The 23,793-nt window shown below is 41.6% G+C and overlaps 1 protein-coding gene across 1 annotated transcript in view; it reads right to left on the minus strand.

The window, feature by feature from the left end:
• The window catches only part of LOC139639001 (RNA-binding protein Raly-like), a gene marked incomplete at its 3' end in the record, with an annotated part of 43,592 nt that overhangs the window by 12,199 nt on the left and 7,600 nt on the right, over positions 1-23,793 (minus strand). Inside the window, exons 2-4 of the mRNA XM_071513036.1 lie at positions 22,023-22,095; positions 16,938-16,985; positions 7,051-7,214 (exon numbers count right to left, since the gene is read on the minus strand). Coding sequence (XP_071369137.1) covers positions 7,051-7,214; positions 16,938-16,985; positions 22,023-22,095 — 285 coding nt within the window. The remainder of the gene's footprint in view (positions 1-7,050; positions 7,215-16,937; positions 16,986-22,022; positions 22,096-23,793) is intronic.

The following is a 23,793-nucleotide window of genomic DNA, read 5'->3' on the forward strand; positions in this document are numbered from 1 at the left end:
CATCAGAATAGGAAAAGAGACAAGTGCAGAGTGTGTGGTAAGATTGGGCACTGGGCGTGGGACTGAAGGTCTTAAAATTGACAGCAACAGCAGTTTCAGTCACTGCCAGCATTGCCACCTCCCCCGCCTCCTCCAGCTCCTGTTCAAGCTCCTGTTCAGGCTCAATACTGGGGGGGCCATGGAGAGATCAGCACCACCTGCGTGAATCAGGCAGTCAGAATCAAATAGTCAAACTCCCCACAAGAAGATCCTACATTAGCAGTACAAATATCAGGTAAAAGAGTTAGTATGCTGGTAGATAGTGGAGCTACAATTTCTACTGTAAAACAGAGAGAAAATGTGTGTATTCCGGGGACAGGACAGATGGCAACTGTAGGGATATCTGGTGTACCTTTAGGTGAACCCTTGTCGCAATCCACCGTGGCTTTGTGTGAACTCAATGCTGTGATTTATTGCACTCCCAATGGATTGTATATGGACTTGCCAGAGGATAAAATGTTACAAGCTATGCAGATGTTGACTAACAAATCTGAAATGTACTACTGGCAATTGAAATCAGATGTGTTGCAAAGCCTTCCAGATTTGAAGAAGGTTCTGGCAATTTCATAGTACTCTCCTGAATTGGGGGCGCAGGTAACAGGAATGAAGCAGTTCTCTGACTTCCAGTGCACTGCCCTGCATAGCTCAAGCTGTGTACCAGCTGACCATGCAGCCCAATTCGAAACAGCATTGCACAACACTCTGTCTGCAGAGCTACACACATTATGTTACATGCCTGATTCTGTTCCCTGTGTTCCAATTGCAGTTTCTCCCCACCATGAGCCCCAGGAGTTGGGACCAAAGGTCAAACGTTTACAAGAACTCACTGGCACCCAGATGGAGTTTGGGGCACTTTATTCATTGGGTCAACACTGTTACAAGCTTACATTACCTCCCCAGTCAGACTTAAATTCGGAACTTCTTCATGTGTCACCAGTATCATCACCTCGTTTTAAACCTCAATTGGCACTTTCAAAAGTCCCTGAAGAATTGTGGGCCAAACACGGCAATCATGTGGGTTTCTTGAAATCGGCGCCACCTCATAAAGTTACGTTGCGCGCCGGTGTTCAAATGCCGTGTCAGAAACAATATAATTTACCTCACAAAGCTGTGCAAGGAATCAAACCTGTAATAGACTCTTTGTTGGCATAGGGGGTCCTTGTAGAGACTGTAAGTCCATGTAACACCCAATTCCCCCCAATTCCAAAGCCTGGCAGACCAGATGTTTGGAGATTTGTGCAAGATTTGAAATAGGTAAATGATGTGGTCATTCCCATGACACCAATAGTGGCAGATACTAACACCATTTTGACTTCCTTGCCGGTGGATTCCAAATTTTACACTGTGGTGGACCTATGCTCTGCTTTCTTTTTTATTCCGTTGTATCCAGAAAGCCAATATTTGTTTCAAAACAAACAATACACCTGGACAAGGCTCCCCCAGGGTTACACTGAGAGTCCTGCGGCCGCTGTCAGGCGTGATGTGGAACATCTCCAGCTCCCTGGAGGAAGTGTGTTGTTGCAGTATGCGGACGATCTGCTGATAGCCTCTCCCATCAAAGAGGCTTGTGAAACTGATTCTGTCATGCTCTTGAACTGTCTTGCAGAGAAAGGTCATCGGGCTTCGCTAGCCAAGTTGCAGTTTTGTTTACCCACTCTTTCATATCTGGGACATGTGTTGAGCCAGGGACAGAGGCTGCTGTCTCCTGAAAGGTTGAAGGTTCTATGTTCACTCCCACCCCCTGACACTAAGACAAGTATGTTGTCATTTCTGGGAATGACAAATTACTGCAGACATTGGATTCATGATTACAGTCATTTCGACTCCATTCTTCGCGCAGCAACACAGAAAGACCAGCCAGACAGAATCCAGTGGTCTCCTGAGATGACTGATGCCTTTAGAGAGAGATGCACTGCCCAGCTAGGTTAGCAAGACAGACTAGAGAGAGATGCACTGCAAGCTAGCACATCAACTTAACGTTACTGTTATTTGCTGACATCAAACTTAGAGAGGAGAGAACACAAGTTTACCTGATTGCTGTTCCCGTAATTCACTCTCATGGTGGTTTTTTTCCTCTTTTTGTGACCAGAAGGATAGTTCCACTTCATCCTCTCATGGAAGTTGTAAACATTGACACACGCTTTGACACGAGGTGGAGGCGGGGCCCTTGCGTAATTTGCGGGGCCCTACGCAACTTGCGTAGTGAGCGTATAGGGCCGCCCGGCTCTGGATACACCGTCTCGTCTAGTCTCATTGGTGTAAACTGGCAGGTTTTAGAATGTTGCAGACCACATTCTTTTGCAAGTAGTTGCAAGTTTCAACTTGTATCGTCGTGAATCTTTGGTGTAAACTCGCCTTAAACAAACGCCCCCCAAGAACACCTCAACGCTCCCCTTTAAAAAAATATTGCTTCCAGCGCCCCCCGATGTTCTCTGAACGCCCCCTGGGGGGCGGTACCGCCCCCGTTGAGAAACACTGCTTTAATGTTTTGAAACAGGCACTTGTCGCTGCTCCAGCTCTGGGACTGCCAGACTACAAACTGCCTATCCATCTACATGTTCATGAACGAGATGGGTTTGCTACAGGGATTCTCACTCAGAAACATGGCACAAACTACAGACCGGTAGCATACTACTCAGTTAAACTCTGTCCTGTGGCTGCGGGGTTGCTGTCTTGTCTTAGGTCTATTGCAGCAGTAGCTTTGATGATTGAAAAGTCCTCAGTGATTGTTTTGGCTCACGATTGCATTGTATTTACTCCACATGCAGTAGTTTACCTTCTCACCACATCTGCCACTCAACATATGTCTGCCACGCGCCGCTCGGGTTATGAAACCGTGATACTGGCCAGCTCCAACATTACAGTCAAACGGGCCCCACCTCTGAACCCAGCCACGTTTGTACCCATGGTTGAGGGTTCTGATGATATGCTGACACATGATTGCGCTCACGTTGTTGATACATGCATTTCACTGCGTCCTGATTTGTTACAAACCCCAATTGACAATTGTGATTTGATTCTCTATACTGATGGATCTGCATCCAGACCCCATTGTTGATGATTTCAACGTTCTAGAAGCTCAGGGGTTACCTGCAGGTACGTCTGCACAGGTAGCTGAGGTTTTGCTCTAGCACGGGCGTGTAAATTGGCTAAAGGTAAATCTGCAGCGATATACACTGACTCTAGGTACGCTTTTGGAGTGGCCCATGACTTTAGCATGTTATGGAAAATGAGAGGGTTTGTAACTTCATTGGGGAAACCAATACAACACGGAACGTTGATTCATAATCTGCGACGCGATTTTGCTGCCAGCCCAGTTAGCGATTGTAAAATGTGAGGCTCACACAGGTGCCTCTGATCCAGTTTCAAAGGGCAATGCGGCGGCGGACGCTGCCACTAAACAAGTCGCACTAAACAAGACTACTCCTCCCCTGATGCCCATCCCTTCTTTAAATGATGTAGCTGGTGCCCAATCCAGTGCTGATGAAAAAGAGAAGGAGTTATGGATTAGGAAAGGTTGTGGTTTAAACAAGGAGTCTAGCTTGTGGCTCCACCCTGATGATAGGGTTATGTGTCCTCGTTCACTCCTCCATGTGTTGGCCCGCGTTGCCCATGGACCCACACATGTAGGAAAAGGGGGGATGAATCATATGCTTCAGTCTCAATGGTTTGCACCAGGAATAACAGCAGCAACTCAGTCTGTAGTATCAAGGTGTATGATCTGTCTACAGAATAAAAGGGGTAAAGAGACACTAAAACACAAACACTTGCCACCTCCATCAGGTCCGTTTCTAAATATGCAAATAGATTTCTCACACATGCCACCAGTTCAGGGTTTCAAATACCTTTTAGTATGTGTGGATAGGTTTTCCAAATGGGTAGAAGCTTTCCCCACTAGGAAGGAAGATGCCGCTACGGTGGTAAACTGCTTTCATGAGGAAAGACATCGTGCCAAGATTTGGTATTCCAAAAGGCATAAATAGTGACAGAGGCCCATTCACCTCCAAAGTGACACAACAGATGTGTCATGTGTCAGGGATAGATTGGAAATTGCATCACCCACCAAGCTCTGGCTCTCTCTCTCTCTATCTCTCTCTCTCTCTCTCTCTCTCTCTCTCTCTCCCTCTCTCTCTCTCTCCCTCTCTCGCTCTCTCTCTCCCTCCCTCCCTCTCTCTCTCTCTCTCTCTCCCTCCCTCCCTCCCTCTCTCTCTCTCTCTCTCCCTCCCTCCCTCTCTCTCTCTCTCTCTCTCTCTCTCTCTCTCTCTCTCTCTCTCCCTCATACATCTCTATTAGTTCTGTCAACAGACAAGTCTCCATTTCAGGAGCAATCTGAGTTCAGACCAAACTGGGTGAGAGGAATTTGTCCCTTGGCAGCCACATTTTGCACACACACACACACACACACACACACACACACACACACACACACACACACACGTGCGCGCTGATAAAACTTGACGACAGTAGATCAAAATAGGAAAAGAAAAAATCAATCATGGAAGAGAAAAAAGTGGAGGAGCTCCACGCTTACTTGGAAAAGGAAAAATCTCTGGGGAAAATCTTTAATTCACCATAACAGTGTTGTGAAGGTGAGGCGGGACATGATTGGCTGAGAGGCTGTGGGCTGAGTGTGAGCCTCAGTGCCCGGCTGGCAGGTGGAGGGGGGTCTGGCTGCAGAGCTCCGCTGTCAGGCCCGCTCCACGCTCAGCTCTCTTCTTCTTCCTCAGTTATTTTGAACTCCCAGTTCCCTCTCAAGCTGAATTTCCGTGAAAATTGCCACATTTCCAGGCTTGTCGCCGAGGGGCATTTTCTTTTCAAAATAAAAGCCCCGCAAGGCTGCCACAAAAAAACACGGTTGTGAGTGGTGAAATCTTCCTAATGAATGATTTAGCAAAATGTTTAAGGGGACAACGTAGGCTATTTCATGACTGTCTTATGATTTGGGGATAGTGCTGACTGGGAGAGATGAAATATCAGAACAATAGAAGTTGCAGGAGATATCTCATCCTTCCCCTCCATTTCTAGCTGATGTTTTCATAATTTTTTTTTCATTCATTCATGCATACGCTTAATTATTCACACGTACAAAAAAAAATGCAAAAACAGCCCATTAGACACATAATTTCAAACAAAAACACTGATTAACCGACCTACAACAACGTCGGATTGAGCCATTAAAATTAGTAGTGGCACTGTCCTGACAGCGGAGGTAAAGAGCAATTAAAATAACTGACGATGAAGAAGAACGTTGGGCCGCGTCATTAGAATGAGAGAAGAAGAGACCTGAGCGTGGAGCTGGCCTGACTCCTTGGCCTGACAGTGGAGGTCTGCAGCCAGACCCTTTTGGGCAGGTGGAGTGATGAGTGTGGTTCTGTACGGACGAAGGTTTCTGTTAGAGACACTCAGCTGAAGTGGACACACTCCTGCTCTGGTGCTGCTTTGAGAAACGCAAAGGTAATGAACTCACCTGTAGGATCACACTTAAATCAATACTCCACTTAGTTTTAACATGGGGGTTATTTGGCTCTTGACCGCCATGAAAACCAGAATATAATTTACTCACCAAGATCAGATGCAGCTGGATGAGTTTGTAGCGTTCAGATTTTTACTTCCCATTCATTTGAATGTAGTAGTAACAGTTTATTGGTGTTAAAATTACGTAGCACCTTTGAAATCCAATTTTTCTTCAAACTGAGCCCAACTTCTCCTCTGTACACATGAGACGACTGTTTCACACAAACTACACTGTCAGCCGTTTATTATGGGCATCCAAAACTGAATGGGGAAAAAATATCAAAAGCTAGTGTGCATTCTGTTTTGATATTGTGGTGATATTTGCGGTTGTTGAAAATAATTTGTTTTTAAATCTTTTTTATTGAGGAAGCAATCGTAAAATACATTCAGTATTACAGATTTGTCCTCGCTTTAGAGTTAGAGACAGAACAAACAAACAAAGAGAAAAGAAGAGAAAAGAAAAAAACAAAACAAAAACAAAGACATTTATACAACTATCCCCTTAACCCACCCCCCTCCCACCTTCCCGGGACTTTACATCTTGTCACACCAAAGCGGGCCGTCAATATTGTACAACTGATCAGTTTGAGTTATCAATGTATTGGAGAAGGGGACGCCAGATGCTGTTGAACTGTTTTAGTTTGTTTAATAGTGAGAACCGTATTCTCTCCAGGTGAGAAAGTTTTACTATTTCTTCCAGCCATAATTTGACAGGTGGGACCTCTGCCTTTTTCCAAAATATTAAAATAAGTAAATACATTAGTCCAAAGTTGAAAATAATTTGAAATGTAAATCTGATGAGCGCAGAGGAACGCAATCCAAAAGTTGAAATGAAAAGTATGTTGTGAGGCTGACTCAGAGAAACGAAGAGCAGCGGGGGAGGAAAGGTTCAGCTGAGCGCCCGCATCACACTGACTCAACACCAGCTGACACGAGTGTTGGAGGAGGGAAACACTATGGATAAAATGATGACAAGAGCTGTGGATGATGAATGAACCTCTCAATGACGCATAAAACAAAACTTAGACAGACAAAGAGACAAAGAGAGAGAGAGATAAGGGAGGAAGAGAGAGAAAACAGCATAGATAGATAGAGGGGATGTTTGGGGCAGAATGTAAGTTGATGCCAAATACAGTGAGAGAAATGTATAAAAATATTGAATTATTTATGTATTTAGCCTTTGAAAGAACTATCTAATAGATAGATAGATGGATGGATGGATGGATGGATGGATGGATGGATGGATGGATGGATAGATAGATAGATAGATAGATAGATAGATAGATAGATAGATAGATAGATAGATAGATAGATAGATAGATAGGAGGTTCGCGTCAGAATGCAAATCAAAACCAAAAAGTGAAAGAGAAAGAAAAACAACATCATGATTGAAAAGGAGAGAGATGGAAGAGAGAGATAGAGAGAGATAGATAGATAGACAGATGGACAGACAGACAGACAGACAGATAGATAGATAGATAGAAAGGTGGAACTTACGTCTCTGTTTGTTGCCGTTGCTGGTGGGAAGGACAGAAGCGTTGCGCGCCAGCAGTTTGACCGGCAGAGATTTGACCCGGCGCACCAGAGGCACCGCCACCCGAGGGCGCTTCACCGGGAGCACCCGAGGGACCGGGGACACCCTGCCACGATACTCAAACAACCTGAGGAGGGAGGGAGGGAGGGAGTGGGGGAGAGACCGAGAGGAGGAGAGGAGAGGAGGGGAGAGAAGAGGAGGAGAGGAGAGAGAGAGAAGAGGAGAGGAGGGGAGAGAGGAGAGAAGAGGAGAGGAGAGACAGAGAAGAGGAAAGAGAAGATGAGAGAGAGGGAGGGAGAGTAGAGGAGAGGGACAGAAGAGGAGAGGAGGGGAGAGAGGAGAGAGAGAGAAGAGGAGAGGAGAGGAAGGGAGAGAGGAGAGGAGGAGAAAGGAGAGGAGAGGAGGAGAGAGAGGGGAGAAGAGGAGGGGAGAGAGGAGAGGAAAGGTGGGGAGAGAGGAGAGAGAGAGGAGAGGAGAGGGGAGAGAAGAAGAGAGAGAGGGAGAGGAGAAGAGAGAGGAGGAGAGAGGAGAGAGAGAAGAGGAGGAGGAGAGAGGAGGAGAGGAGAGGAGGGGAGAGAGGAGAGTAGGAGAGAGGAGAGGAGAGAGAGAGGGAGATTATTATTGTTCCTTGTTTTGATGTACCTTAATTTAAATTCTTTAGCAACACATACAGTTTATATGTCATGCTAATAAAGATCATTGAATTGAACTGAATTGAGTTGAATTAAGAGAGCGGGAGAGGAGGAGGGAGAGAGGTGGAGAGAGAGAAGAGGAGGAGAGAGGGAGGAAGAGGGAGAGAGAGGGGGGAAGGGAACAAGAGAAGGAGAGAGGGAAGAAAGGGGTGATAAAGAAAAAAGAAGGGGAAGAAGAGAGGGTTGAAAAGGAGGAGAGAAGATGAGAGGAGGGAGGGAGAGAGGGAGGGAGGAGGAGAGAGGATGGAAGGAGAGGGGAGGAAAAAGAGGAGGGAGATAGAGGGAGGGAGAAGAGAGAAGGAGGAGAAATTAAGGGAGGATTTGGGAGAGGTAAGGAAAGAAGGAAAAGATGGGAAGGGAAGGAGGGATAGAGGAAGGGAAGGAGAGATGAATAGAGGGAGAAGAGAGAGAGGGAGGGACGAAAGAGGGAAGGGGAGAGGTAAAGGGAGGAGACGAGAGGAAAGAAAGAGAGGAGATAAAAAAGAGGAGAGTGTTGAAAGAGGGGAGAGGGAGGAAGCCATCGAGAGAACGAGGAGGAATGAAGGGAGGAGTTAGGGAGAGGTGAAGAGAGGAAGGAGGGAGGAGACAGCGGAGGACAGAAAGCGAGAAGGGAAGGAGAAAGGAGAAGAGAAAGACAGAATGAAGGAGGGAGAGGAAAAGGATGAGAAAGAGAGGAAGAGAGGAGGGAGAGAGAGGGGAGGAGAAAATAAAGGGGGGAGCGATGGGAGAGGTGAAGAGAGGGACGGTGGGGAAGAGAGAGAGAGGGAGAGAGAGAGAGAGAGAGAGAGTGAGTGAGTTCATCTTCACATTCCTTATGAGAACACATAGTTGTAATTGCTTCAAGTTCTTCACAGATAAAGGATGATGAACAGGTCATCACACACACACACACACACACACACACACACACACACACACACACACACACACACACACACACACACATGCTTGTTAATCTCAGTCTCCAGTCCAGGTAAAATCCACACAATTTGTTCAGATTTGTCTACAGAATCACCGTCTCCGTTCTTCGTGTTCAGTTCGTCTCCCTGAACGTTTTCCAGAATCGCAGAAATGGCACGGATCGGCTGTTGGCGGCCATTTTCCTTTCCGCCGATTAGTGTAACAGCAAACAGGTTTTCCTCCGTATATATATTTGCTGATTTGACCGTGATTCGATCGAGAAAATATGCGTCTACACTCATGCTTTGATGGCCAAGGAATAGACTGCTGCTGAGGAACGCTTCAGGAATGTTATGTGGGGACAGATGTGTTTATTCACACTCCACCTATAAAAACTGAGGTCTGGTGTTGCGCCAACTTTTGTATCACCTACAATGTGTTTCCTATTGCTGGCTTTTTAAACAGTAAAACGGGTAACACTTTACAATAAGGGTACATTAATTAATTAACAGTTAACTAATGTGTCTGGAAATAATTTACTAATGGTGTTCATGTTAATTTATACCTTATTTAATAGTTTAGAAAGATGACTAACTAAGGGTTAGTTAATGCTTATTAAGCATTAACTAACCCTTAATTAATGTACCCTTATTGTAAAGTGTTACCGTAAAACGTTATAATAACTTTTTCACCTCATAATGAACGCACAACACTCTTGTTTGTGATCTTATTATCTCAAACCACCAGCGTCCGTTATTTCAAGGAAGGAAGTCAGGATATAAATTAGTTTACTTATTGTTTATAAAGCGGTTTTCCCCCACGATAACTTTCTTGTGTCTTTGTCCTTCCGAGGACAAAACCAGGACACACAGACAGGGCAACAATTTTTAGGGTATTCAAACTCTGGCACGGCACCGGGTCTATAGGTTTTAGGAAGTCAATGTAAATCATATCCATAAATGTTACTAAATGTTGTGTCATCTACTCCTTTATCTGTAATACTTTTGTGGGGACAGAAGATAAACTTTGAGGTCATTTTTCCTCAGTTTCTCAGTTTCTAACAGTTACTGCTGTTAGAAGGGGAGTATAAAGGGGGTAACACTTTACAATAAGGTAATCATGGTGATCATTTACTAATGGTGTTCATGTTAACTAAGGTATTAATTTATACATTATTTAATAGTCATCTTTATAAACGATTAAATAATGTATAAATTAATACCTTAGTTAACATGAACACCATTAGTAAATGATTACCAGGCACATTAGTTAACTGTTAATTAAGGGTTATTAATGCTTATTAAGCATTTACTAACCCTTAATCAATGTACCCTTATTGTAAGGGTTAAGTTATGGGTGCCTCATGCATTATCCAGAATGTAGGTTTAGTTTAAATATTTTAATTGGTCTCCCTTGGCTTCAGTCTGGAAACTGAACTCCTGCCACAATAAAAAGGTTTCTTCATATATTCATTAATAGGCACAGAGCTGATAAAAGATAACAAACTAGAGCCATCGAACCCAGAGAAAAACAAGGAAGGCAAATACAACCAATTATCATTCATTCATTCGTTTGTTTATTTGTTTATTTAAAGGATCCCCATTAGCTGATGCCATGGCAATCAGCTAATCTTCCTGGGATCCACACCTGACATACTATACATAACACATTACATGATAAACATTAAATTACATTAATATACACTAAATTACATCAATATACATTAATATAAAAAAATGCAAGCTTACACTGATATACAATTCAAAGCCAGTCAACACTGAACGTACATTTATGTAGAATACTAATTAAAAATCAATATATAGATAATATTTAAAAAGAATGAGAATTATACAACCCACGAATACAAACAAAACTGGTACAGAGTTATACCTCCTACTATTCTAGTCATCTGCATACCAATAAATGCCTCTGCGTAATATTTTTAAGGATGATTTATTTTTTATTAGGCAGATATTAAAAGGTAAATTATTCCAGTTTGTTATGGCTCTGTAAATGACAGTTTTTTTCAACAAGTTAGTCCTTAGGCTGGGTGCCACAATATGACCGTTACCGGCAAATCTGGTGTTGTGGTTATGTACACACAGAAAAATAAAGGTGCGAACTAGAACCAAAAATGGTTCTTCTATGGCATCACTGCAAAGAACCAGTTTTGGTTCCAGTTTGCACCTTTATTTTTCTGTATGTATGTTATTGCAGTAAACTATTTGGTCGAATAAAAATGTTGGCATCTTTGAGTTAATGATGCAGCTGAAAAAGGTGGCCATGCTTAAGGAAAGGTTTCCATCAGGAAATCAGGAATCAGGATTTTTAGTGCAGGAAATAAAGAGATCATGTATATATACTGATTTTCTATGTCTTTATTTTGTACAGATACATCCACAAGGCAAAATAGTTTATTTACACACAAACGGACCGAAATCGTAAAAAAAAGAACGGACCGGTTCAGTCCGGCTCTGGTCAGGTTCCAGTCTGGTTCCCGCACCACTAGACACCATGTCCGCCTGCTCCGACACACACACACACACACATACACACACACACACACACACACAAACCAGATCAAAAACACATCTGGCAGACACTGGCCTTCATGCATCACCTACAACACAGACAGGCTGTAGCAACTTGAAGAAGGCAAGTTCCCATAAAAAAAAGGCTGTGCAATCTTCTCTTCATCTTCAGTCCTTCACACCGCTTGGCTGTACCTGACCGTGTGTTTGACTCTGATGGCGTCACTCAGAGGGCAAACGCCAACTCATTAGTTCTCATTTTTCAAGGAGGAGAAAGCAGAAGGCGAGCCACATCTGGAGGAGCAGCATCGTCCATGCAGGCGCAGATTCCCATTCTCCATAGACAGCAGACTTGAAAAAGATGCCGCGATAAATAATCATCTGGACTAAAAAAAAACACGAGGCTGCTCTGTGTTCTCGTCTTTATGAGAACAAATAGTTGTGTTAGATTCAAAAGACTGCGTATCATTAGCGTGGAAATTCAGTTCTAAGATGTGCTAGCAAGGAATTTACAGCCTTCTGTCGATGAAACTTCAACTATTGTGGATTTAAACCAATATTTCACTTTCAGACGTTTTTCCCTCCAGCGATTCAAAAGCTTGAAATCCTTTGCAATAAAAAGGTTCTTATGTTGAGTCATTCCTGCAAAGAATAACGGTTTAGAGATTTAAAGCGTGATTTTAAGTAATAATTCACTGTGCTGAGTTTTTCTAGTTTTTTTTTTTCTGTCCAAATAAGGAAACATTCAAAATTGCAGGCTAGCCGTTAAAATGTCAGAATATTCTATTTTCATTCGATACACCCGAATGAGATGGAGTCCCATCATGTGGGTCCGGCCGCCAAGGGGTCGCCAAAGATGACGGGTTCAACCGTAATTATACCAAGGTATCACAATTAATTTGACAATGATATATTGATGTTACATGTAAAATGTTACACTTTTTCGTTTTAAAAAGCTCTTATTTCTGCTCAAATGGTTAGAGACGCTCACATGACTGAAAGGTCACAGGTTTGATCCTTGGACATCCATTGTGTCCAGATGGCCCGGTGCTTTATCTTCTGTCGTTATCTTGAATTATGTGAACATTGCGTTTCTCCACCACTAATTGGATTACGTGGCAAATAGCATGAATTGGACACACCGACACGAGTAAAACAACTTTGGTTAAGGTAAGAGTAAGGCTTTGGCCATGGTTTGATAGATTACATTCGCTAAAAATGTAAACTTCACTCATAGCCACGACTCAGGAATTGAACTGCCGTCGTCGGAGTTGAAGGCAAATGTAAATGCCCAAGTTTCTTTTTTTTGCTTGTGTCCTCAATAACCAGCCTAAAAATGGACCCAGCGCTCTGGGTCCCGAGGAGCAGGACTGAGATCCACTGGGTTAAAGTACCTGGCTGTCCGGACACTTTGGCAGTAGCGAGGATCAAACCTCTGACCTGTCAGCTTTGTGACCATCTGAGCAGAAAAAAGACCTTAGACATTAGACCTCTTGGACCTTAGACCTCTTGGAGTGTAAATCTACCATTAACTACCTGGTGGGATAGAAAAGCAGCTGTGTTACCAGGCTGATTATCAAATCCAAGAAGGCCAAATCAATGCTTGTGTCCTTGTGGAGAAAGTTCTTCCCAAGTCGTCTTGGAGAGAACAAATTTCTCATGAAAGTGAACAGAGAAGCTTCCTGACAGTTTGAGATGGACTGTTAATCACATCACGTATGTGATTAATGAAGACACAGCTGTTCATTTTCCCACCTGTTTCTGACTCTGTTCTGTCGATGACAGACGATAGAGACAATGAATCTTGGGGCTTTCCATTCGTTCTCGCTCTCATCCGCAGCTGGCAAGTAAACTTCTGGGATCTTTATCCATCCTCCGTCCTCCATCCTCCATCCTCCATCCTCCGCCCTCGCGTTCTTGTTTTTTTTTTTGGTGCTTCGGCAGTTAGATATTATGTAAATTGCGTCACAGAGGACATAAGAACGCATGAGAATCGCACAAGCATATCAAGAAAGAGCCCAGGATTGAAAACCACTGATTTAACCCTTCTACCTAAAGATGTCCATGTACCTCAAATGGATATAGATGCATATAAGAAACAAATATTTCATTACAGTGTGTAATATGGCGATTTAATCGCATAGTTTGAACTGACCTCCGCCTGTACGCTCTGCACTCCACTGCACAGCTTCTGTTCCACCATGTCTGGCAGCCAGCAACTGTTTTCATTTTAAAAAATGTGTTTCTTCAATAACCAGCACAAACAACATCTATAATCTCCAGATTTACACACTTTAATAAACTCTTTCTTCTGCTCAGATGATGTAAGCCCTGCTGGTTTTGATGTCCAGAAGAAAAGAATGACAAGAAGAGAAACATAATAATTCTCCCCCTGAAATATCAATGCTCAACTGTAACCGCCTGCCAGGGAGAGGCAGAGAGGATGAAGTAGCAGAGAAAGGAAAGAAAGAAAGAAAGAAAGGAAGAAAGGAAGAAGGAAAGAAGGAAAGAAAGAAAGAAAAAAGAGGGGTAGAGAGAAGTAGGAAGGGGGAAGGCGAAAGAAAAAGAAAATTAATGCAGGCAGGGACAGGAGAGAGAAAAAGAAAGGAAGGAAGAAAGAAAGAGAGAAAGTAAAGAAATTGAGAAAGAAAGGAACAAAGGAACGATGAAAGGAAAGATGAGCAAACTGCCAAAACTGAAAAAAAACCCCAAAAAAACAGATCAGCCAGCCAGAGTGCGGAAAGAAAGAAAGAAAGAAAGAAAGAAAGAAAGAAAGAAATATAAAAATGTGAGCGCTTGTGTGGCTTTCCAACCGACAGCAGCACAGCTGAATGTCTGGTTATCACATACACCATTTTCTATATAAATACACTGTACATTTACGGGGCTAAAAAGACTCTGGCTCTGAGCCGGTGTTGCTTAAGTGCCAGTAGGGAAGGGAGGAGGGGGGGGGGGGGGGGGTCTGACCGCCGGATCACAGGGACGGGTGTAAATCAGCGCTGAGGTCTGCCGCCCAGCTGGTCAGCATGTTTCAACATCTGTTAATACAGATGTCATGCTGGGAAAACTCAGCGGGGTTTCCCTGACTCTGACACAGGGGCTGACTCTCACACTTTGCGGACGGATGGATTGACAGATGGATAGAGACAGAGAGAGAGAGAGAGAGAGAGGGATTGTAGCTGGCTTGTAGACAGAAGGTCGCCGGATCGAAACCCCACAGACAGTTTATTTCCATCCTGCTCTGCTCTGCCTACCGTCTGAAGACATGTTGGTGCACTGCAACCAGCTGAATGTGCATAGTGACGTCCCACTGTCTGACGTCTAGCCTAAAATGAGTGAGAATGTGTGTGTCCAACAACACAGAGTCTTGTCAAAACGTCCTGGAGCGAGACACTGAACTCTTTGTCTGCTCACTCAGTATGAGTCCCTCTGAATAAGAGCATCAGCAAAATAACTATAATGCAAATGTAAAACACAGAGAATTGATAGCCACAGCCACTCCTCCTCTCCCAGCAACAGAGAGAAACCACAGTTTCCCTTTTATTAAATTTTTTTCATGCATTAAGCTCTTCTATTTTAAAACAGACAAAGCTTAATGCGTTGTGACAGGAGTCAAAAGAGGTTTTGGGAGAATTGCTGTTCTCCCACAGTGATGACCATGTTGTCGTTTTTTGAAACACGAACCCCCTGCACCGTGAAAGCTTCAGAACTCTTGCATGTCATTCCATCAGATGACGCTGGACTGTGTGTGTTTTTTTTCTGGGGTAAATGCAGAGAGAGATCACTCTTTCATCTGGGATCATCAGCGATTCATCAGAGTTGGCCATGTCTACTTTCTGTTCTGTTCACGTAGGCTTTTTAAGATCCCACTGTCACGTGTATTTTATAAAATTACTTAAGTGGGTGTTTTAATGGGTTACAACGTCAAAACCTTCGATTCAGGTAGGAGAAGTTATTTTTTTTTAAACCTGACAGCAGCGATGGGTTTCACCTGGACCCGTCACAGTGGTAATAGTTTCCACACCATGGCATCTCTGTAGAGGTCGACATGGACATGGATTCAATTTGAGCAGATGTTCCCCAGATTGGATTCATCAGGAGGCGATTAGAGAGAAACTCTATCCTAAAACATCAAATGGACTATTCCTATAATCTCAGACAGTTCAGTCTTGATCGATAGATAAATAGATAATCCCCAGGTTGAAATTGGGCAGATTGCTCACATGTAGGACTAATGAAACTGATCTTAATTCTGCCTGTCCGACCATCATACATGACATCTCCCGTGTTCGTTAGTTCCGCTTGAGTAATTTGATTGGATAAGAGGCATCCCATTAGCACTGATATACAGTCTAACAGCACTGGGACGTTTTACTATAGGTATCACGCTGCTTTACAGCTGTTAATATAAACAGTTCCTGTGATGTAGTGGAATGCTGGGTAACGCTTTATTTTCTGGGTCCACAAATCCCTAATCATTTCCTAGAAAGGAACGGTTAATTTCTTAGGAAGTTTCCTGGAAAGAAGCATGAAGTGAAGCAGCAGCTCTGTAGAAACTGTCAGCAGTCTGGAGAGTCGATCAGATACTGAACATTTCTAAAAGAGTTTCCTGGACAGAACTGCAAAAACTATAAACTATTCACTGGAAAAATAATAGGCAGAGATCAATTATCATAAGTCATTATTCATATAATTATATAATATAGTTATTTGTTGAATTCTTAATTAATTTTACTACTACTACATCACTTCATGGTTCTGTCTTGGAAACAACAGAAGAAATTGGAGGAACTTACCAGCTACTCTTTCTCTATTTTCCCTTTAATTAGAACTTTCTTTCTAGGAAACGTCCTAAGAAACTAACAGTTCTAGGAAATTATTGGGAAATTGTGGACCCAGAAATTAAGGCGTTACTGAATCCTGAGGGAAATGTTTTTACTGGTGAAGACGAATAAAAGACAAAAATAACAATCTGGTGTTTCAAATTACCATAACTTGATAAATAGCTTTGTTTATACAAAAGCAACAGTTGTGATATTGTTTAAATATGCGGTTTGATTTTGACCAAATTTGGAAGGACGATGCGTCTTTGCACTGTGATCCACCTTTAAAAAATAATACACTGATTGGTTTATGATTGAAGGTCCACATTTTTAACTCAAATGTGATGACAAAACTTGGATGGCTGATGCGTTTTGGCGCTGTGTCAGGTGTTTAAAATTCAAAAATTCAAACTGAAATTCCATAACCGCTGCAACACCAGTCTGATTTTGACAAAAACTTCAAGGGATGCGTCTTGCTACTGATTTGCTCAAGCGGTGCCTGAATCATCTTTGGGGGACGACATGTTTACTTGTTTATCACATTAACCAGATAATATCTTGTCATCAGGCATCAGGCGTTGTTCCACTTCATCCCCAGAGATTTAGAGGATAGGAAGTGACGTTGGAGGTTTTAGTGGCAAATCATATTGCATGCAGGGGCTTTTCTGCAGCTTAGGGTTTAGTGAACTGACGCATTTTTCTGAGTTAAAAACAGTAAAATCACAAAACAACTTTTTCTTTTTGTGAACATGATTAAATCCTGATGCAGCTCCACCGAAAGTAAATGGGAGAGGAATGTTGCAAATGCTATGATAGAAAACCAAGGAACTATTTATCCATCCATCCATCCATCCATCCACCCATCCACCCATAGATCCACCTGTCCATCCCTCCACCCTCTTACCTGTCATAGAAGTCTTCTCTGTAGTAGTCGTAGTCAAACTCGTAGCCACTGGCAGAAAAAAAAAAAACACAGCACAACGTAGTCACTGTAGAAACAAATGTGATGCAATGCTGTTTCTACACACGGCCGCATGCACCGCATTTACAACAACACATGGAAACACTTTTTCCATTTAGTTTATTTGCTGATGAAATGTGTAAAAAAAAGAGAGAAGAACTACAAACTGTGTGTGAGACAAAGAAACCACAAGACACTTATAAAAGAACAAGAAAAATATACATGAGGAAGACAAGACAAAAGATAGAGTATAGAAAAGGTAACAGAAGCCAAAATGGCATAAAAACTCAGCATGGAGGAGAATGGGACACATTTTACTTTTGAGGCATTTAGCAGATGCAAAGTGACTTTTAGGGCGTTTTTAGTCTGGTTAAATCAGACTCTGGTTTGTTTTCCCCCTTGGTGCGATTCGTTTGGGCAGGTGTGAACACAGTAATCGCACCGAGACCCTTTAGAGGAGGCGGTCTCGGTCCGGTCCCAAATGAACTCTGGAGCGGGTTCGTTTGTGGTGGGAACGTGATCCGACCTCGATCCGACCCAACTACCAGGTGTACTCAATTTACTCCGCAAGTTTGAGCTAAACGGCTCCTGTAGCCAGGTACAGCAGGTACAGCAGGTACAGCAGGTACAGCAGGTTTAGCCAGTATAGCATTTTCAAGACGTTTCCTCAAAGTGCATTCTGCATTCTGCTGGTACAGTCTTGCCTGGTATATTGCCCAGATAATTACAACAGTTATGAGCAAATGCCAACTCTGCCGTTGCTCCATGTTGCATAGCAATGTGCACTAGTCCAGAACACAGGAGCTTCTTCCTGTATTTACTTTCCTGCTCCCGCCCCAGACACATCTGACCAATAACGTTCTCACGTGGTTTGTAGTGATGCATTTTGGTTCGCTTGGATTGTTCTCCGTGTGAAAAGAAACCGAACCAAGGGGAAAACACTCCAAGTTTACAAACTCATCAACTGATTCAGACCAGAGCAAACGAACCATAGGTGTGAAAACGCCCTTACACAACTAGCGCAACAATAGAATGAGCTTAAAATTCTAGATTCACAAAACGGCAGTAAGAGTGACAGTGAGAGAGAAGTGCTAGAAAAACAAAAACAAAGAGAAAAGACAGAGATTTTTTTTTTTTTTTGACAAACAGCAAAAATGCATAAATCAGAAATATGGGAAATAAAATAAAGTGAAATAAATGTAAATAGGCCTGATACAGGGATAATGACGTGTTGGTGGTGAGAGGGAGGATGAGTGATGAAGACCTTGTGGAAATATCGCCTAAAGACCTTGTAGATGAGGAAGATCCAGTCACCAAAATGACCCGTTTCCACAGGAATGTGCAGATATCAAAGATTTATGAAACCAAATCTGTTTCCCATGCAGCGGTTTGGAGCGCTCTGTGGGACACTTTTGGCCTTTTTTCAATTTTTTTTTAATGTAAATTCTTTTATTCTCAACATTATTGTCTTTCCTGCAGAATCTATTCTACTCAAGAGTGGAAAGAACCAGCATGTGGAATGTGGGACACTAAAACTCTCCACTGAAACCAATACTACTGACATGATCTGAAACAGTATTTAGACCACAGGACACTAAAACTCTCCATTGAAACCACAATACTAATTAATTTTCTGCAACAATGTAATATGACTAGTTTATGCTATTCCACTCCTGTTTATTCTGCTCAAATTTAATGTATTGTAATGGAATGTTCTATATTACATTGTACTTTGTATTTTTCTATTCTCTTCTATTCTCTTTTAATCTGTTCTATTGTATCTCATTACTATTCAAAATCATTATCACTGCAAACAGAAGTTAACTGAATAAAAATCAGTTTGTTTTTTTACTTTGAACCTAAATCCATCTTTATGGAGAAGGTTGACTGTAATAATCGAGTTGCTTCACATTAATTTCTAAACTCATCACAAATCCAAACATGCAAACTGTTTGAAGCAGTCAAGACTGGAAGTAACTAATTACATTTACTCATGTTACTGTAATTGAGCAGTTTTCTTTTTGTGTACTTTTTAAAATTAGTAAGAGAACAGAACAGATTGTGTGTCTCTCCATCAGCAACAGAAACTGGATCAACTGTAAACTGACAAACTGTGGATCCATTCACAGTGAGAAGAGGAATCTGACTTTACTTTGTTTCTGCACTTTATTTTGTCGTTTCTAATGTTTCCAGTGAAAAGAATCCAGTCTGAACTCTGTCCTCTCTCCTGTTAGAATCACATGGAAAAGATCACAGCTGACAACGTTCTCTGTTCTAAAGAGGAACTCAGGAACTTTTACTCTGAGGACATTTTAAATCAGACACTTTTTACCTTTACTCAAGTAGATTTTTACAGCAGTACTTTTACTTCCAATTAAGTAAAATATCAGCAAAGTAACAGTACTTCTCCTGGGGTAAGGTGTTTTACTCTGTCCAGTTTAGATGCTGCCTCTGTACTGAGAGAGCAGGCAGGACAGGAGCAGCTCAGCTCCTGTCTTCACACAGCTAACTGTTTCCTCCTGGGGACTCGTACGGAACCCGGGAGTATCCACTGGGAGAGAAAAAAAGTTATATGGAGTCCATGATTTACTGTAACGTGCGCAAATTTTAGTCCATTCGTGCACACAAGATACAATTTGTTCCCTCGATTTTGTTAAACTGTGCAGTTTAGGAAAAAATGCAACTTAAAAGGAACCTTTTAGGTATTGCAGATAGGCCTAGTAAGGATTTGGTATGTTAATATTCATTGTCTGTTTACACTGAATAGGCAAATCCCCCAAATATTGCAACATATTTAGCCACTTAACCTTCAGGCCATGTAAACACAATCAGGTGCTGCAACACACCCAGGACAGGCCACATTTAAACATAATCACCAATATGTGCACTGACTCTTTATAAGCTGGTGAAGAGCGCATGTATTATATATCCAGAGCACCATATCACTATTTCAAGGGCACGTTTTGGCAATTTGTGCACGTAAAGAGGAAATCGAGGGAACGAATAAAACGAGAGCTTGAATTGCATATTGTACGCACGTTACAGTAAATCGTGGCCACGACATAAATCATTTTTCTCCCGATGGCCACTCCCGGGCTCCGTAGACTCGTCCTTTTCACTCCGTACGAAGGAGATATAATACAATTATATAACTTCTTAAAGGTTCTGCCAGATACTGTGATACTGATTCTCTGGCACTAACCAGAATCTTCAAAATAAAAGAGTAAAGGAAGTTTATCTCATAGCTCAGAGTCAGTAATTAGGAGACTGGTTTCATTTTGATTGGAGCAAAAAAAAAACTCTCATCATGGAGGAGGAGTCGATCAACATTTGTTCCTTTTGTATGAAAAAGGAGAGAGTATCCACTAGTGTTCGAGCCTCGTGGGTTTTTCAAGGCCAGTACCAATATTTTTGTACTGAAGCTGCTGATAGTTGATATTTTGTGCCTTTGTGTCTTTAAATTTGACCGATTTCATGCCAAACAATTATTCAGTATTCAGTGTTTCCCCTGGATTTTTTTCTTGTCAATGTGGAAAAGCCTGTGAAACAACATTTAGACATCATGGGACATTAAAACTCTCCACTGAAACCCAGAATACCCAGAACAACTATTCAATGGTAGAGAAACTAGTATTTTGTAGTAGAATCATAGTAATCTAGGACAGATCGCTACCTTTAAATAAAGAATTAATTTTAAACAAGAAAGGAAAACATTATTATAAAAAAACGAGTAACGAATGAATAAAATGTGCAAATAAAAAAATGTCATGTCGGGTTTTCCAGCCTGTTTTTCAATATCTGTGATCAGGGAGGAACCTCCATCATATCAGAGGTGAACGACATGACTGACTGATATCTGATATTTAATAAAAGCCCAATATTGTCCCGAGATATCAGTTTAACCCGCGTATCAACTGATAAATCAATCACTCAAACAATCAATCTGTCACCAGGAGCATTTCACGTCTCTCCGAATCAACCATATCTGCTCTTGGAGGACTGGAACTGCACTGGAACTGGACTCGAAAGAAAGGAGGGAAATATTCTAACCACAAGTGTTCTCCTAAAACTCCAGGTCCTGAACACTCAGGTGGGTTTTGAACGTTAGAAAGCCTTTAATCGGCGAGGGAGGAGACATTAACACACCCACACAGATCGTCCTGCGCCTTCTTCAGGGTGTTGTTTGGTGTTTTTAACGCCTCGGCTCGCTCCCATTAATGTCTTTTCACTCTCAATCCCACATGAGTGCCTGGACTTTGATCTTTATACTACAAGAACACAGTGGTGGAAGAAGTACTCAGATCTTTAACATAAGCAAAAGTAGAAATACCACAGCATAAAAATACTCTGTTACAAGTAAAAGTCCTGCTTTCAAAATGTTACTTAAGTAAAAGTACAAAAGTATTAGTGTCAAAATGTACTTAAAGCAACAAAAGTAAAAGTACTCATTATGCAGAATGGCCCATTTCAGAATAATACAGTATATATTATATTATTGAATTATAATTATTGATGCATTAATGTGTAAGCATCACTTTAATGTTGCAGCTGGAAAAGGTGGGGCTGATTTCCACTACTTTATATACTGCTGGGTAGCTTACAGTAATCTATAATAATACATCACAATTTATTAGTTGATTATATTTTGTATTAATAATCTGAATCTGCAAAGTAAGTAGTAACTTAAGTTATCAAATAAATGTAGTGGAGTAAAAAGTACAATATTTCCCTCTGAAATGTAGTGGAGTAGAAGTATAAAGTAGCATAAAATGGTACTTTATAGTACTTCAAAATTGTACTTAAGTACAGTATTCGAGTAAATGTACTTAGTTACTTTCCACCGCTGCAAGAACATATTAGAACATATTTGTGGTCATAATATATTCCTGTTCTTACTTTCCAGTGACCTCCTGGTTGTTTTGGGGATTCCTGAAAGGCTCCTTTAGTGTGTTTCCTCTTAGAAATGTGACCGATTGATTGTTTGAATGATTCACTGATGGATCAGTCAGTCAGTGAGTCAGTGTGTACCTGTAGAGGGAAGCTGCTGATCGCTTCAGGCCTTTGGGTCTGTTTGGCTTCGGCTCTCCTGCCATGTTGATATCTGAGAGGAGAGAAGAGCAGACTTTGACTTCTGATGTTCTTTAATGTTCTTTGATGTTCTTACATTAAAACAGAAGAACTAATTCATTAAAACAGAACTGACTAAAACTCAAAAACTCACCCACACACACTCTACCTGTAACAAAAGATCTGAATATACCAAAATCTACAGCAACACATAATGTGCAACTGACACTTAAATAGAATCAGACCCTCCACTCCCATATTCTCCCATATCGAGTTATTATTATCATGATATTGCATTCTGCAGCCCTTAAACCTTTATTAATGTGACAATGTGATTTCAGAGAAAAAATAACACATGTACAATATACGAGAAAAGAGAGAGGATTAAAGAGAAGGAACTGCCTCTCTGTCAGTGGAGCTTGTTGTGTGTTAACCTGGAAGTTCCACTAGAGGGAGCTGTTGAGCCACGCTGCAATACAGACTGCCACCATGGGTCTTACTGCAGGGACAGGCAGGCAGTCAACCAGTCAGTACTTCAGTCAATAAGTGGTCAGTTATTAAGTCAGTCAGTCAGTCAGTCAGCAAATCAGCCCTTCAATCAGTGGTCAGTTATTAAGTCAGTCAACCAGTCAGTCAACTAGTCAGTCAATCAGTAGCCACGTTTACATGGAGCCTAATATTCCGATTATAATCGGTTTAAAAGCCCAAACAGAATAAAAATGCTCCATATAAACACCTCAAACAGGCCCAAACGGATTGGAATTTCAGTCGGTTGCAGAGGGGAAGTTTAAACCTTTTCATAAACCGATCAAAAGAAAAACTGTACCATGTAAACGAGTGTCCGTCATGCCCAGCCATTTTCCCTGGATAAATCAAGGCTTAAAGGAAAGGGAGCAGTGTGTTGTGACTGACAAGATAATATAAACATTATTACACAGCTTTGTTGAATACTCGGTTCTGATTGGCCAGTGCCAATTCTGAGGTCTTTTGTTTCAGAATAACAGACGGCTGTTTCACATCTAATGATCACTGCACAGACGACAAGTCTGCTTGATTTTGTTGATTTCTAATCGAATTACCTGGTGCCACCGTCTGGCAGAAAGACGTCAACAAACACTCAGATAACCAAAGTTAGAAACATGAAGATTGTTACAATATTACTTTGAATTTGTTCAGAGAGCAGGGAACTTTTGATTTCTGGTTAGAGGCTGAACGGCAATCTGACCGGATTGGTTTACATTGCTGTGGTTACTGTCCTGCTACAGTGTAGCATGGATGCTAGCTACAGATGTTTCTATGGTTACAGTTCTGCTGAACTATTTTTTGGAATAAGCTTGTAAATTGTTTTTGCGTGTTATAAAATAATTTCAAATCAATATTTTGTGCTGCGTCTTGATTCAGTCTCATCCTTTAAGTCTCTTTTAAAAACTTTGTTAGACTAGCCTTCTTATACTATTTTATTACTATTTATTTTTTTTATTTTACTTTACCTATAGTTTTAATTCATCTGTTGTTGTTGCCTTTGCTTCTCTTTAAATTTTTCCTATTGTTTTGCATTCTATTGTATGTTTGTACTATTGTATTCTGTTTCTATTCTGTAAAGCAGCTTGTAAACTCTGTTTAAGAAAGGTGCCACGTAAACAAAGTTAATTATTATTATTATTGATTCGGGGCTTATTATTTATTGCTGCACATCATCCCTAACTTATCTGTGAAGTGTTTCTCAACAACA

This window comes from Centroberyx affinis, unplaced genomic scaffold (genome assembly GCF_046629955.1).
Source record: "Centroberyx affinis isolate AG114_WGS23_722 - 3 ecotype Tasmania unplaced genomic scaffold, CSIRO-AGI_Caff_v1 ptg006719l_1, whole genome shotgun sequence".
Lineage (NCBI taxonomy): Eukaryota > Metazoa > Chordata > Actinopteri > Beryciformes > Berycidae > Centroberyx > Centroberyx affinis.